The 13200-nt window shown below is 41.9% G+C and overlaps 1 protein-coding gene and 1 long non-coding RNA gene across 2 annotated transcripts; both read right to left on the bottom strand.

Moving 5' to 3' along the window:
• Window positions 1-6584: 6584 nt before the first annotated feature.
• Window positions 6585-7720, bottom strand: LOC311116595 (uncharacterized protein). The gene is made up of 2 exons (XM_084191663.1): window positions 6993-7720; window positions 6585-6820 (listed from the first exon to the last, which is right to left on the bottom strand). The coding sequence occupies exons 1-2, from the start codon at window positions 7663-7665 to the stop codon at window positions 6654-6656; spliced, it is 840 nt and encodes a 279-aa protein (XP_084047789.1). The 5' UTR covers window positions 7666-7720; the 3' UTR covers window positions 6585-6653.
• Window positions 7721-8836: 1116 nt separating this feature from the next.
• On the bottom strand, window positions 8837-9292 carry LOC311116593. Its single transcript, XR_014611448.1, has 3 exons — window positions 9258-9292; window positions 9021-9124; window positions 8837-8878 (listed from the first exon to the last, which is right to left on the bottom strand). It is a non-coding gene; the product is annotated as an uncharacterized lncRNA (long non-coding RNA).
• Between the last annotated feature and the right edge of the window lie 3908 nt (window positions 9293-13200).

The following is a 13200-nucleotide window of genomic DNA, read 5'->3' as shown; positions in this document are numbered from 1 at the left end:
GATTAGCTACCTCTTATTTTTCCTAATCCTTCACGGGATAGCTTTCCAGCTGATCAACCATTTGTGGGTCTAGAATTAAGGGACTACACTGTCGCCCTGTGGGTGTGAAATGTTTTTTTTGTTTCTTTGCTTTGTTACCTTCGAGGTAATGTGTTTTGTTTTGTGTTTATAATCTAGTGTAAAACAGTAGGGGTGAATGTAGTAGTGTGATGTTGTTCCCCTAGATTATGCACCAAGTTGCACACAAGGACAGTTCAACTAGGCCAGGTCAAGAGGGGATGTTAATAAGTTAATAATAATAATAATAATAATAATAATAATAATAATAATAATAATAATAATAATAATAAAAATTCAATGTGGTTTTTATTTAATTACAGCTGCATAGCTAATGTAATTTGTTGGTGTACAAAATGTTTTATATATCTATATTGTAAATACACCTAATTGTAAAAGTTTTGTATATTTTGGTTTGGTCCATCGCGGGTTACCTGTATTTATGTACCCTCTTATTGTTATCTTTTGCCTGACCTTCAACTAGCAAGGTATGTTGTCCTTGGCGCCGTAATTTGTCGATATAAAACTGTGGTAAAGTTACACAAAGTGCTGTTACGCAACTACAGGTTTTGTTACAATGTGGACAATATAAAGATGTATGTTAACAACTTTCACCGAGCTCGCTAATTAGGGTACCTATTGTAACTCGGGAGTATTTGGGGCAGTGTTTGAGTGAGTTTCTATGTGCTCACGCAGGTGCCCGAGAGCTGTGGCTGCACGAAGGGCTAACCTATTGTGTGTTGTCTCTTCGTGTACAGGTATGTCTTTTATTTTGTCAGAATTATGTTGTATATCATTTTACTTGTATTGTATAGTGTGTTGTTAGGCACTGAATGTGTGCATGCAGCACCTGTTCTCTTTTGCCTGACCTTCAACTAGAAAGGTGCCCGAGAGCTGTGGCTGCACCAAGGGCTAACATCATTTTTTTGTCTCTTCGTGTGCAGGTCGAATAAAAATTATCCAACCATCAGAATTCCAGTTGTGGCAGTGTCCTAATTAAAAGTACACAACGCAGAACGAACCACGCTACATATGCATAATGATGTAGTAAACAACATCGCTCTGCGTGGGAACTTTTGGTGGGGGGGAAGTAGCCTTTATAAGTCTCCATGGTGGGTAAAGACCATCACTTCGTTGTCTTGTTGGGAATAGTAATAATTTGTGACAGTACGCATTGTATTAGTCTAACGGTTGTTTTTAATTTAGTTTCTCACATTAAACAGACATTTGAGAAGGATTTGAGAAGCGAATTGCTTGCAGTTTTACCTATGACACACAGACACACTAAAGCTGTACAGTGTAGTTAGAAAAGTCAATTTACATTATTTGCAGATGTGTTCCCTTTTATTTACAAATCGAAAAATGTAACATTTGAAATGAATGTGGCAGAACAGTTAAGCATAGAGTTCCTGTGGGAGTCATCTCCTTCAGTCTTTTTGCCTCCTATGCCTCGTTTCCTATTAGATGGGATTTTCCCAATGCCAAGTTCACCTGAGACAGCCGCTATCCAGTGTCATGTGTTGCTGAATTACAGATCTCGCTATCCCAATGTCGCTGCTGTCCATGGTGCTGAAATATCCAATCTCGGCTATTTGCATACATAGGACCATCCACACTTGACACCACACACACAAGTTAATGCTAATATCACACACACTTTTGAACATTGCACAACCTGCAACAAGACACTGAAACAGCACTTAATTTCAAGTTTGTTTGTTTCTGAATAAAGATGCGAAGAATGAAATCAATGTGTGGAAGGAGATTGGACAATGTATAGGCATTCCCTATAGCTGTATTTGACTGGAGCATGATCAGATTGCTTTGTTTCAGCCAGAATGGAAATTTGGTCTGAGAAACTATGCCCATTATAGCATGACTATTTCAGACAGAATTCACTTAATATTGTCTGTAAAAATATAAATAAGGCAATGTTTATATGACCCCCTTTCAAACATTCACATATTTATCATTTTCTTGCAGATATACAGTGCATTCAGGAAGTATTCATACCCCTTAACTTATTCCACATGTTGTTTTCTTACAGCCTGAATTCAAAATGGATTCAATTATAATATTTTCTCTCACGCAGCTACATACAATACCCCATAATGACAAAGTGAAAACACGTTTTTGAAATTTTTGCAAATGTATTGGAAATGAAATACAGAAATATCTCATTTATATAAGTATTCACACCCCTGAGTCGATTAAAGCTGTGTCTTTCTGGGTAAGTCTCCAAGAGCTTTGCACAACTGGATTGTAAAATATATGCAATATACATTAAATAGACAGACATTTTTTTTTTTTTGCCATAGGTTTTCAAGCCGAATTAAGTCAAAACTGTAACTAAGCCACTCAGGAACATTCAATTTTTTTATTTTACAGACGCTCTTATCCAGAGCGACTTACATTATTTATTTTTTCATACCCCCTGTGGGAATAGAACCCACAACCCTGGCGTTGCAAACGCCATGCTCTATCAACTGAGCTACATCCCTGCCGGCCATTCCCTCCCCTACCCTGGACGACGCTGGGCCAATTGCGCGCCGCCCCATGGGTCTCCCGGTCACGGCCGGCTGCGACAGAGCCTGGATTCGAACCAGGATCTCTAGTGGCACAGCTAGCACTGCGATGCAGTGCCTTAGACCACTGCGCCACTCAGGAGACTTCAATGTCATCTTGGTAAGCAACTCCAGTGAATATTTGGCCTTGTGTTTTAGGTTATTGTCCTGCTGAAGAGGGAATTTGTCTCCCAGTGTCTGTTGGAAAGCAGACTGAACCAGGTTTTCCTCTAGGATTCTGACTGTACTTAGCTCTATTCCGTTTCTTTTTATCCTAAAAAAGTCTCTAGTCCTTGCCAATGACATGCATACCCATAACATGATGCAGCCACCACCATGCTTGGAAATATGAAGAGTGGTACTCAGTGATGTGTTGTGTTGGATTTGCCCCAAACATTACACTTTGTATTCAGGACATAAAGTTAATTTCTTTGCCACATTATTTGCAGTTTTACTTTAGTGCCTTATTGCAAACACAATGCATGTACAGGTTTCCTTCTTTTACATTTACATTTTAGTCATTTAGCAGACGCTCTTATCCAGAGCGACTTACAGTTAGTGAGTGCATACTCTGTCAATTAGGTTAGTATTGTGGAGTAACTACAATGTTGATGATTCATCCTCAGTTTTCTCCTATCAAAGCCATTAAACTTTCTAACTGTTTTAAAGCCACCATTGGCCTCATGGTGAAATCCCTGATAGTTTTCCTTCCTCTCCGGCAGCTGAGTTAGAAAAGGACGCCTGTATTTTTGTAGTGACTGGGTGTATTAATACACCATCCAAAGCGTAATTAATACCTTCACCATGCTCAAAGGAATATTCAATGTCTGCTTTAATTGTACCCATCTACCAAAAGGTGCCCTACTTTGCGAGGCATTGGAAAACCTCCCTGGTCTTTGTGGTTGAATCTATGTTTCAAATTCACTGCTGGACTGAGGGACCTTATAGATAATTGTATGTGTGGGGTACAGAGATTATGTAGTCGTTTGAAAATCACTATTATTGCACACATAGTGAGTCCATCTAACTGATTATGTGACTTGTTAAGCACATTTTTACTCCTGAGATTATTTAGGCTTGCCATAACAAAGGGGTTGAAAACTAATTGATAAGATTACTAGATACTAGACTCTGTCAATATGTTTTTGGAAGTGGCTCTGCATTTCTTGCATACACATCATATTTATGTAAGGATTATGACGACCTTCTAAAAGGACAAAGCTGTTTATGTGTGTTCCCTTGTCTATACTGTCACCACATCCCTCGATGTGTGCAAACAGAGCATCTATATCAGGGATGGGCAACTCCAGTCCTCGGGACCTGATTGGTGTTACACTTGTTCCCCAGCCCCAGCTAACACGTTTGACTCTAATAATCAAGTGCTCATGGGTTTCAGTTTAGAATGCAATAAGTTTAATCATCTGTGTTTGCTAGGGATGGGGAAAAAGTGTGACACCACTCCGACCCCCAAGGACTGGAATTGTCCATGCCTGATCTATATGGTAGGACCAGTACCAGATTAATATGGAGGCGAAAGAAACGCACACCTATTTAGGCGAGGTGCTGGCTATCGGAGTAGAACACTTGAAAAAGAAAAGGAGAGCCGCACACTCTAGGAGCTCAGATGCAATAATTTAATAACTTAATAACCAACGTCAGGATACCCTGATGAAGACAGCTTGTCTGTCGAAACTTTGGTTATTAGGTTATTAAATTATTGCATCTGAGCTCCTAGAGTGTGCGGAAAAAGTGTGACACCACTCCGGCCCCCAAGGACAGGAATTGTCCATCCCTGATCTATATGGTAGGAACAGTACCAGACCTGAATGAATGTGTCTGTTTTGAATATTCACGGAGACAGAATGATGTGGTTGATAGCAGAGACGTCATGCCCAAAGGGGGCACAGGGTCACCTGCCCCCTCAGATTTGTGATGTTTAAATTTGTATTGTTATTTTTTCTCTGTCATACTAATAACCATGAAGTTGGCTTTAGCTAGCCCAGATAGGATCCCATTCTCCCAACCTAATAACTACACTGAACAAAAATATTAACGCAATATGTAAAATGTTGGTCCCATGTTTCATGAGCTGAAATAAAAGCGTGAAATATTTTGTTTGCACAAAAAGCTTATTTTTCTCAAATTGTGTGCACAAATTTGTTTACATCCCTGTAAGCGAGCATTTCTCCTTTGCCAAGATAATCCATCCACCTGACAAATATGGCATATCAAGAAGCTGATTAAACAGCATGATAATTACACAGGTGCACCTTGTGCTGAGGACAATAAAATGCCACTCTAAAATGTGCAGTTTTGTCACACAACACAATGCATAGATGTTTCAAGTTTTGAGGCAGCGTGCAATTGGCTTACGGACTGCAGGAATGTCCACCAGAGCTGTTAACAGATACTTTTATGTTAATTTCTCAACCATAAGCCAAGGCGGCTTTAGAGAATTTGGCAGTACTTCTAACTGGCCTCACGACTTCAGACCACTTGTAAAGCAGCGTATGGGCGAGCTGTTGGCTGTTGTCAACGTTGTGAATGCTCCATGGTGGCAGTGGGGTTATGGTATGGGCAGGCATAAGCTACGGACAATGAACACAATTGCATTTATCGATGACAATTTGAATGCACAGATATACCGTGGGATAGTGTACGTGCACAAAGTGAGTTTGTAACATGTATATCATTCTTACTTGTTGTTCTTTATAGTTACTACCATTGCCTATTGTAAGTTGCCTCTCTGTGTTTTACTGTGTTGTGTAATACTCCGCAGGTAGCATTATGCCATTAATACAGCTTTTCCTTTGTTAATAGCGTTGTTGCTCTACTTGTGCTATCAGATATTGTGCATATTCATTACCCCTGTTATCTGTCCATTACAGGACTACTATCATTCCACTACCTTTCCATGTCCATTTCATCCGTGTGTGTCAATAAAGTATCCTTGAATGTAACTCTGAAGTTGCCTTATTCCCCTCTTACCGGGGGAGGTGAAAGCGCAACCTGGTCTCAGAACATTTCGTATTATTCTGTATGTACAAAGCTGTGATCAAGGCAAAGGGTGGCTACTTTGAAGAATCTCAAATCTGAAATATATTTTGATATGTATAACACGTTTTTGGTTACTATATGATGCCATATGTGTTATTTAATAGTTTTGATGTCTTCACTATTATTCTACAATGTAGAAAATACACAAGACACAGAGGAGGAGAAACTATCCAACACCCTGGGAGAGAGAATGAGTGACCTCAGTCGAACTCACAGCCAGAAAGATGGGTTAGATACAGGAGAGGAGGAGGTTACCCCGGATGCCATCACCCCTGCTCCTGTGAACAAGGAATGAGAGGGGAAGCCTTCTAATCAGGCCAACGGGCAGGCGGAGCGAGAGGTCATAGTGATAGTGATTCACACCCAGAGAGAGACAGACAACCCATACAACCTCTTGGCTGAGATTAACCACACAGAGGTAGAGGCAGAGGGCCTTCAGGGCAAGCCAGTCAGCCTGCCTGCTCTGATCCTCAAGTCAATTGTATTTAAATTCATATTCATTAAAGATTTTTAGTCAAGACTTGAAAAGTGCCATTTATTTTAAATTATAATTATTCAGTGTCTGCAACCCTCAAGAACCAGGGTGAGTCTGGGTCCCCCTTTAACTGGGCAAACACAACTTGCATATTGTCATAGACTAGGCCGAAACGTTAATCTTTTAACCTTGCTTAAATAAAACAATGCATTTTTAATAGTGAGCAAGAGTTTTCTATGATGATTAAAGTTTTTTTGTCGCGCCCTCCACTTTTTTGTCAAATAATACATCTAAAAAAAATGTAATAAGTTAATTATTAAAAGCATTAAAATTGGGATTGGGATGTTTCCCACCTATTTATACAACCTACTCCACAAAGTTTAGAGAAATGTTCTGAAATTAATTAAGAATTAAACAGAAGAAAATCAGAATTGAAGGCAACTATAATGCAAAGAATTTAATGGTATATGGTTCAATCCTGTTTCTGGTCTAATGAATAATTAATATTGTTCCTCCTCTTCCTTGTGGCAAGCGCAGCAGCACACTGCCCTCCAAAGCCTGCAAAAAAAACGCTGGACTGCCCCTTTCCTCGCCCTGCATGGAACATCCAGGGTCACGTCCTTGGTGACGTGTGGGGTGACGTCCAGGGTGACCACAGCAACATCCTCTGGAAAGGGACAAAAGCGGGACAGAATGTAAATAAATGCAAACCGTAGGTTCTAAACACTGGCCAGTTGAATGGGATCTTTTATTTCAGCTCATGAAACATGGGACCAACACTTTACATGTTATCATGATGAACAGCACCTGTCAGAGTGCTTTCGATAAGTCTTACTCACCTGCTTGGATGTCAGATGGCAGAGTGGCGTAGACGGCCACCAAGAGAGGCTTTTCTTCAGGTGTGACGTCCACAACCTCCAAGAGTGAAGAAGCAGGGTATGCATCTGTGTTAGGGGTGAGGTCCACAAGCTCCAGGCTGGAAGAAGCAGGATCTGCCTCTGTGTTTGGGGTGATGTCCACAACCTGTAGGTGGGAAGAAGCCGGGTCTGCATCTGTGTTAGGGGTGATGTCCGCAATCTCTAGGTGGGAAGAAGCCGGGTCTGCCTCTGTGTTTGGGGTGATGTCCACAAGCTCCAGGTGGGAAGAAGCCGGGTCTGTCTCTGTGTTAGGGGTAGTTTCCACAACCTCCTGATAGGAAGAAGCCGGGTCTAACTCTGTGTTAGGGGTGATGACCACAAACTTCAGGTGGGTAGAAGCAGTCTCAGCCTCTGTGTTAGGGGTGATGTCCACAACCTCCTTGTGGGAATAAGCCAGGTGTGCCTCTTTGTTAGGGGTGATGTCCACAACCTCCAGGTGGGAAGAAGCAAGGTGTGCCTCTTTGTTAGGGGTGATGTCCACAACCTCCAGGTGAAAAGAAGTCGGGTCTGCCTCTGTGTTAGGGGTGATGTCCACAACCTCCAGGTGGGAAGATGCTGGGTCTGCCTCTGAGTTATGGTTGATGTCAACAACCATACGGTGGGAAGAAGCAGGGTCTGACTCTGTGTTAGGGGTGATGTCCACAAACTTCAGGTGGGTAGAAACCGTCTCAGCCTCTGTGTTAGGGGTGACGTTCACAACCTCCAGGTGGGAAGAAGCCAGGTGTGCCTCTTTGTTAGGGTTGATGACCGCAATCTCTAGGTGGGAAGAAGCCGGGTCTGCCTCTGTGTTTGGGGTGATGTCCACAAGCTCCTGATGGGAAGAAGCCAGGTGTGCCTCTGTGTTAGGGGTGATGTCCTCAACTTCCAGGTGGTAAGATACCGGGTCTGCCTCTGTGCTACGGGTTTTGTCAGCAACCTCCAGGTGGGAAGAAGCCAGGTGTGCCTCTGTGTTAGGGGTGATGTCCAAAACCACTATGTGGGAAGAAGCCGGGTCTTCCTCTCTGATACGGGTGATGTCAACAACATCTAGGTGGGGAGAAGCTGGGTCAAACTCTGTGTTAGGGGTGAATCCCTCAACCTCCAGGTGGGCAGAAGCCGGGTCTTTCTCTGTGTTAGGGGTGATGTCCACAACCTCCGGGTGGGAAGAAATTGGGTCTGCCTCTGTGTTATGGGGGATTTCCACAACCTCCAGGTGGGAAGAAGCCTGGTCTGCATCTGTGTTAGCGGTGACAATTAAAATCCTGATTGGCTCTACTACTACAAGGCACCAGGATGTCATGACAAAAGGCATCTGTCAGAGTGCTTTCTATGAGTGCTACTCACCTGCTTGGATATCAGCTGGTAGTGTGGCGGAGAAGGCCACCACTAGGACAGGGGGAACTCGCAGGGTGTCTGCAGTAGGCTGGAAGTAGCTTTTCACCTCGTCCGCCACAAAGGCACAGACAGAGCTCATAAAAAAAGGGGTCTTGAGGTCATCCAGGGAGAAGGACTGGCTGATTCTCCCGAGGATCGACCTCACAGAGTCAAAAGCAGCAGCCCGGGAGAAAGGGGTGTGAGGAGAAGAGGCCTTCAACGTGTTGGAGAGCTTCTCCCCTACGGCCACCACCATACTCACAGCCATCCCGCTTAGGAGGATGGGGTGATCTGAATGGCCTTCCTCTGGCTGAAGCCACAGGGCCAGGAGGATCCTGGGCACCAGCTCCACCACCACCTGGGATGGGCTGAGCAGGTTGCTACAGGGCTTATTGGACAGCTTGTCCAGAATGCTCCTCACAGCTCTCTCCACGATGATGTGGACCTTGGGGTCGCTGAAATCAACAAAAAGCAGCAGAGAAAGCTAAACGATGTGCAATGTTCACACAGAGAAAACTGCCCTAGTTATTTTCTGCATAGCTCCAGATGTGTAGATGAATGGAGCAAGCTGTATGCAGGGCAGTACATGGAACTCACATGTCAGCGCCAGCTGGAGAGGTGGTGTGCATAGAGCGGCGAAGCTTGCAGACAGCCTTGTGCTCCATGTCAATCATTTTTAGGCAGGTGTTTACTTCCCAGGTCTGCCGTAAGAAACAGGAAGTCCCATTAGTGTAATTTCACAACAGATATATTCTGCTGTACTGACTAGTTGTTGAAAGGCGAGAAAGGAGCTCACTGACTGATAGTCTAAGTCTCTAACTCTCATTCTCTTACCAGCCGAGCGAGTTCGTTCCCCTCCTCCAGGGTTTCCTTCCACACCCTTCAAATAAAACACAAAGCATTTCAACTTTCTTGGCTTCCTATTTATCTGTTGTTTATTTTATCCACACCTCCTGGAGTGCTGCTGGTGACAGAGAATGGCAGTGAAGGTGAGAGCTGACGTGGTACTCACCTCTCCCTAAGGGATTTTTTGCCCTGAGACACCAGCCAGTCGCTCATGTGCTCCATGGTGACATGGGGCGAGACCTGGCCTCGACTCTGGAGCAGCAGATAGTGGACCATGAACTTCTTCTGCAAGATGAGGTAAGGTGTGAGACCGTGCCACTAAAGACCATATAATGTGCTTTCAGAAAGGCCTCCCGCAACATTTCACAACTGCTCATGTCTCACAATTTGCAAGTGATATTAAAAACTCTTATGACCATCTTCTCTAAACTGTCTTGAAATAAAACTCTTGTTTTGGGATTAAATCTATCTCTTTTTTTCTGTGGTTACTGTTTTTGTGGGATGAATCTTACCTGTTTATTATAATATGCTTCCTCCCAGCAGGCCTGCAGAGTCTGCAAATAAAGGCTGCTTCTACAGAATTCCTTTGAAGATAATTAAAATAATTATGCTTTATTAGGTACATTATGCACAGGCATTTACAGTATGCCAAAAGGAATATCTCCTAAGATTACCTTAGTGGGACCATAAGTGAACTCAGGAATGCTCCCAACCCTATCCATGGTCAGAGGGGGACGAAATGCAGCGCTATAAATATACGGGATGCTTTAGAGATAACAGGAATGATTTAAAGTCGCGAATGATCAATGCCTGTGGAGTCGTCCAATATGCTGCGCTGAGAATTGAGTTGTAGGCGATATTTGGATATGTTTGGCGCAATTTACATGTTTACATTCTATTGCCATGGAGAAATTGAGTTTCTAGAACCTGTTTTCTTCTATGTCTTTATTTCGTGAAATATTAAGATCTTTATTTTGTCATAATGTGTATATGAGGACGTTGGAGCCCGTTCCGATTCATGACGCGGTTATCCAGGTGCATGTTGCATAGCCCTACTAATCCAACCTTGGTTTACAAGTTAAATTAAATTAGTAGATATGCCTATACAAATCTATTGACCACATCCATTTAAATCAATGATTGTCAATTGAAAATGTGGTAGTTGTGTTATCCTGTTGTGCGTGTCAGGGCTCCTCTTAAGCACGTTATTCCAATATTTCCTAGAATTGACGCAGGTTACACTTTTGCAAAACTACTAGGTTAAAAATAAGAGCATGAATGACAATAAAGGTATGACTTGAATTATATGTGTAGTAGTGTGATGTTGTTCCCCTAGATTATGCACCAAATTGCACACAAGGACAGTTCAAGTAGGCCAGGTCAAGAGGGGATGTTAAAAAGTTAATAATAATAGTAATTCAATGTGGTTTCTTTATTTAATTACAGCTCCATAGCTAATGTTATTTTTTGGTGTACAAACATTTTTATGTATCTATATTGCAAATACACCTAATTGTAAAAGTTGTGTATATTTTGGTTTGGTCCATCGCGGGTTATCTGTATTTATGTACCCTCTTATTGTTCTCTTTTGCCTGACCTTCAACTAGCAAGGTATGTTGTCCTTGGCGCCGTAATTTGTCGATATAAAACTGTGGTAAAGTTACACAAAGTGCTGTTACGCAACTACAGGTTTTGTTACAATGTGGACAATATAAAGATGTATGTTAACAACTTTCACCGAGCTCGCTAATTAGGGTACCTATTGTAACTGTCGTGGTAAATATATTATGTTAAAGCTTGGTCTGACTAAAATCTTGTGCATAACCCATCTTGTGTTGGGGCCTTGGGACTTAATACAATGCACAAAGACTTCTATCTTGTCGGCCTTATCAGCAGGTGGCCATGGGCAACACCCATGCCATAGGTCTCTCAAGTCCTCCCAAACTCACGAGTTATTGCCCTGAGGACATACACACACCCCCCCCACACACACACACATACACACACACACATACACACACACACATACACACACATACACACACACACATACACACACACACACATACACACACACATACACACACACTTACACACATACACACACACACACACATACACACACATACACACACATACACACACATCATCATTGTTAAGCACACACACACAAAAAACCCCTTCTCTTAGGCTGAAGACAGAGAACCCGACTCAGAGCCAATGAAATGGATATGACCTCGACCAACTCATCAGGACCAATGGGGAGATCAGAACTACTAGAATCAACCTACTTTATTTTATTGTATAAAATGTCAGCACACAATGTTTAGGGGCGCGCTCTCAGATATCTCCCTACGAGGTTGACGAACGGGCCCGTGCACGCTATTTTCAGATATCTTTACCTCTGAATAAACTGCCTTATATTATACAATCATCCACCTTGTCCGAAAGTCTCTACTTGGTCTCCGTTCTCCAGTAAACTTGTGATTATCAACAAACTTGGTAGCAGAGGGTGGTTTTCTAACTCTGAATTCGGTCCATAAAAGTTGATAGAGACAGGAGACAAGTAAGAGACGGATCTGAAAGGACGGGTGACCTGTCCGCAGGAGCAGCCGGGAATCCAGCTCGCCTCAGGAAACTGATCTAGACGGCCGTCAATACAAAGGTAAGCAGAACCTGTTAAAACAAAATCTGCATATTGTATTGTAGGATAAACCCAAATTTTGATCAGTAGTACTGGGCGTGAGTATGGATTACTGTGAAATTTATAACATATCTATTATGACTCAAAGGCACATATGTAAAGATATCTGAATTCTTTAGGTTTTTACTGTTGAAATGTGACTCTCTAGAGAGGAGTCTAGTTACAGTGGTTCACAAGAGAAGGACCGACTTTTATTTCCTGTTGAATTGTGGCTTTCTAGTGAGAAGCCTATTACAGTTTTTGGTCCACAAGCGATGGACTATTTTATTTGATCCACAAGAGAAGGATCTGGTGACTTGATAAAAAGATTCAGATAGTCGGGTTGAGTTAATTCCGTGAGAATCCAAGTCCAGAAAAGGTTCTCCCGACTAGACGCCAGTTGAATGGTTTAAACGACTGGGAGTCTCCTTGAGGAGAATCAAAAAATAAAAATAAAAATACAAGTTCAGATAGTCGGGCAATTTGGTTGACGTGGCACTCAACTATATGTACTGTGAGGAACTTAAACTGAATTCGTGTGTTGATGCTGATATGTAATGAAAATGTAATTGTTGAAATGATAACCTGAATGTTGTGTAAGATTGGCCGTTTCATGAGACTAACTAGTTGATAACTTTTAAGAGGACCACGGAGTCCTATTTTGCTTGTTATGTAGCCGCTGCGCTAAAAGCTGACTTGAACTTTTTCCCTCTTGTGGAAGTTGGTATTTCCTTAGTTCCTAAAATTAGATTGGTAATTATTTTGGAAGCGCTCGAGTTTGCTAATATATTCTTCCAAAAGGGCGATTCTGATACCTTTTGGGAAAATATATAATAACTCGAATACCTGAAAAACAATAATAACTTTTGCTAAATAATTCCCAAAATTAAATTGGTAATTATTTTAGGAGCGCTCGAGTTTGCTAATATATTCTTCCAAAAGGGCGATTCTGATACCTTTTGGGAAAATATATAATAACTCGAATACCTGAAAAACAATAATAACTTTTGCTAAATAAATTCCTAGAATTAGATTGATAATTATTTTAGGAGCGCTTGGGTTTGTTAATGTATTCTTCCAAAAGGGCGATTCTGATACCTTTTGGGAAAGTATATAATAGCTCGAGTACCTGAAAGACAATAATAACTTTTGCAAAATAATTCCTGGGATTAAATTGATGATTGTTTTGGGAGCGCTCGGGTTTGTTAATGTATTGTTCCAAAAGGGCGGTTCTGATACCTTTTGGGA

Source organism: Coregonus lavaretus (genome assembly GCF_964263955.1).
Source record: "Coregonus lavaretus genome assembly, contig: HAP1_SCAFFOLD_680, whole genome shotgun sequence".
Taxonomy (NCBI): domain Eukaryota; kingdom Metazoa; phylum Chordata; class Actinopteri; order Salmoniformes; family Salmonidae; genus Coregonus; species Coregonus lavaretus.
Note: the sequence above shows the minus strand (reverse complement) of the source record. Positions and strands in the feature narration are given on the sequence as shown.

Bases quoted from the DNA above. Each gene is read 5' to 3' on its own strand.
- LOC311116595 (XM_084191663.1), bottom strand. From the start codon at position 7,665: ATGGTTGTTGACATCAACCATAACTCAGAGGCAGACCCAGCATCTTCC. The intron at 6,821-6,992 runs GTGAGTAAGACT...GTCCCTTTCCAG, and splicing joins GCCATCTGACATCCAAGCAG to AGGATGTTGCTGTGGTCACC.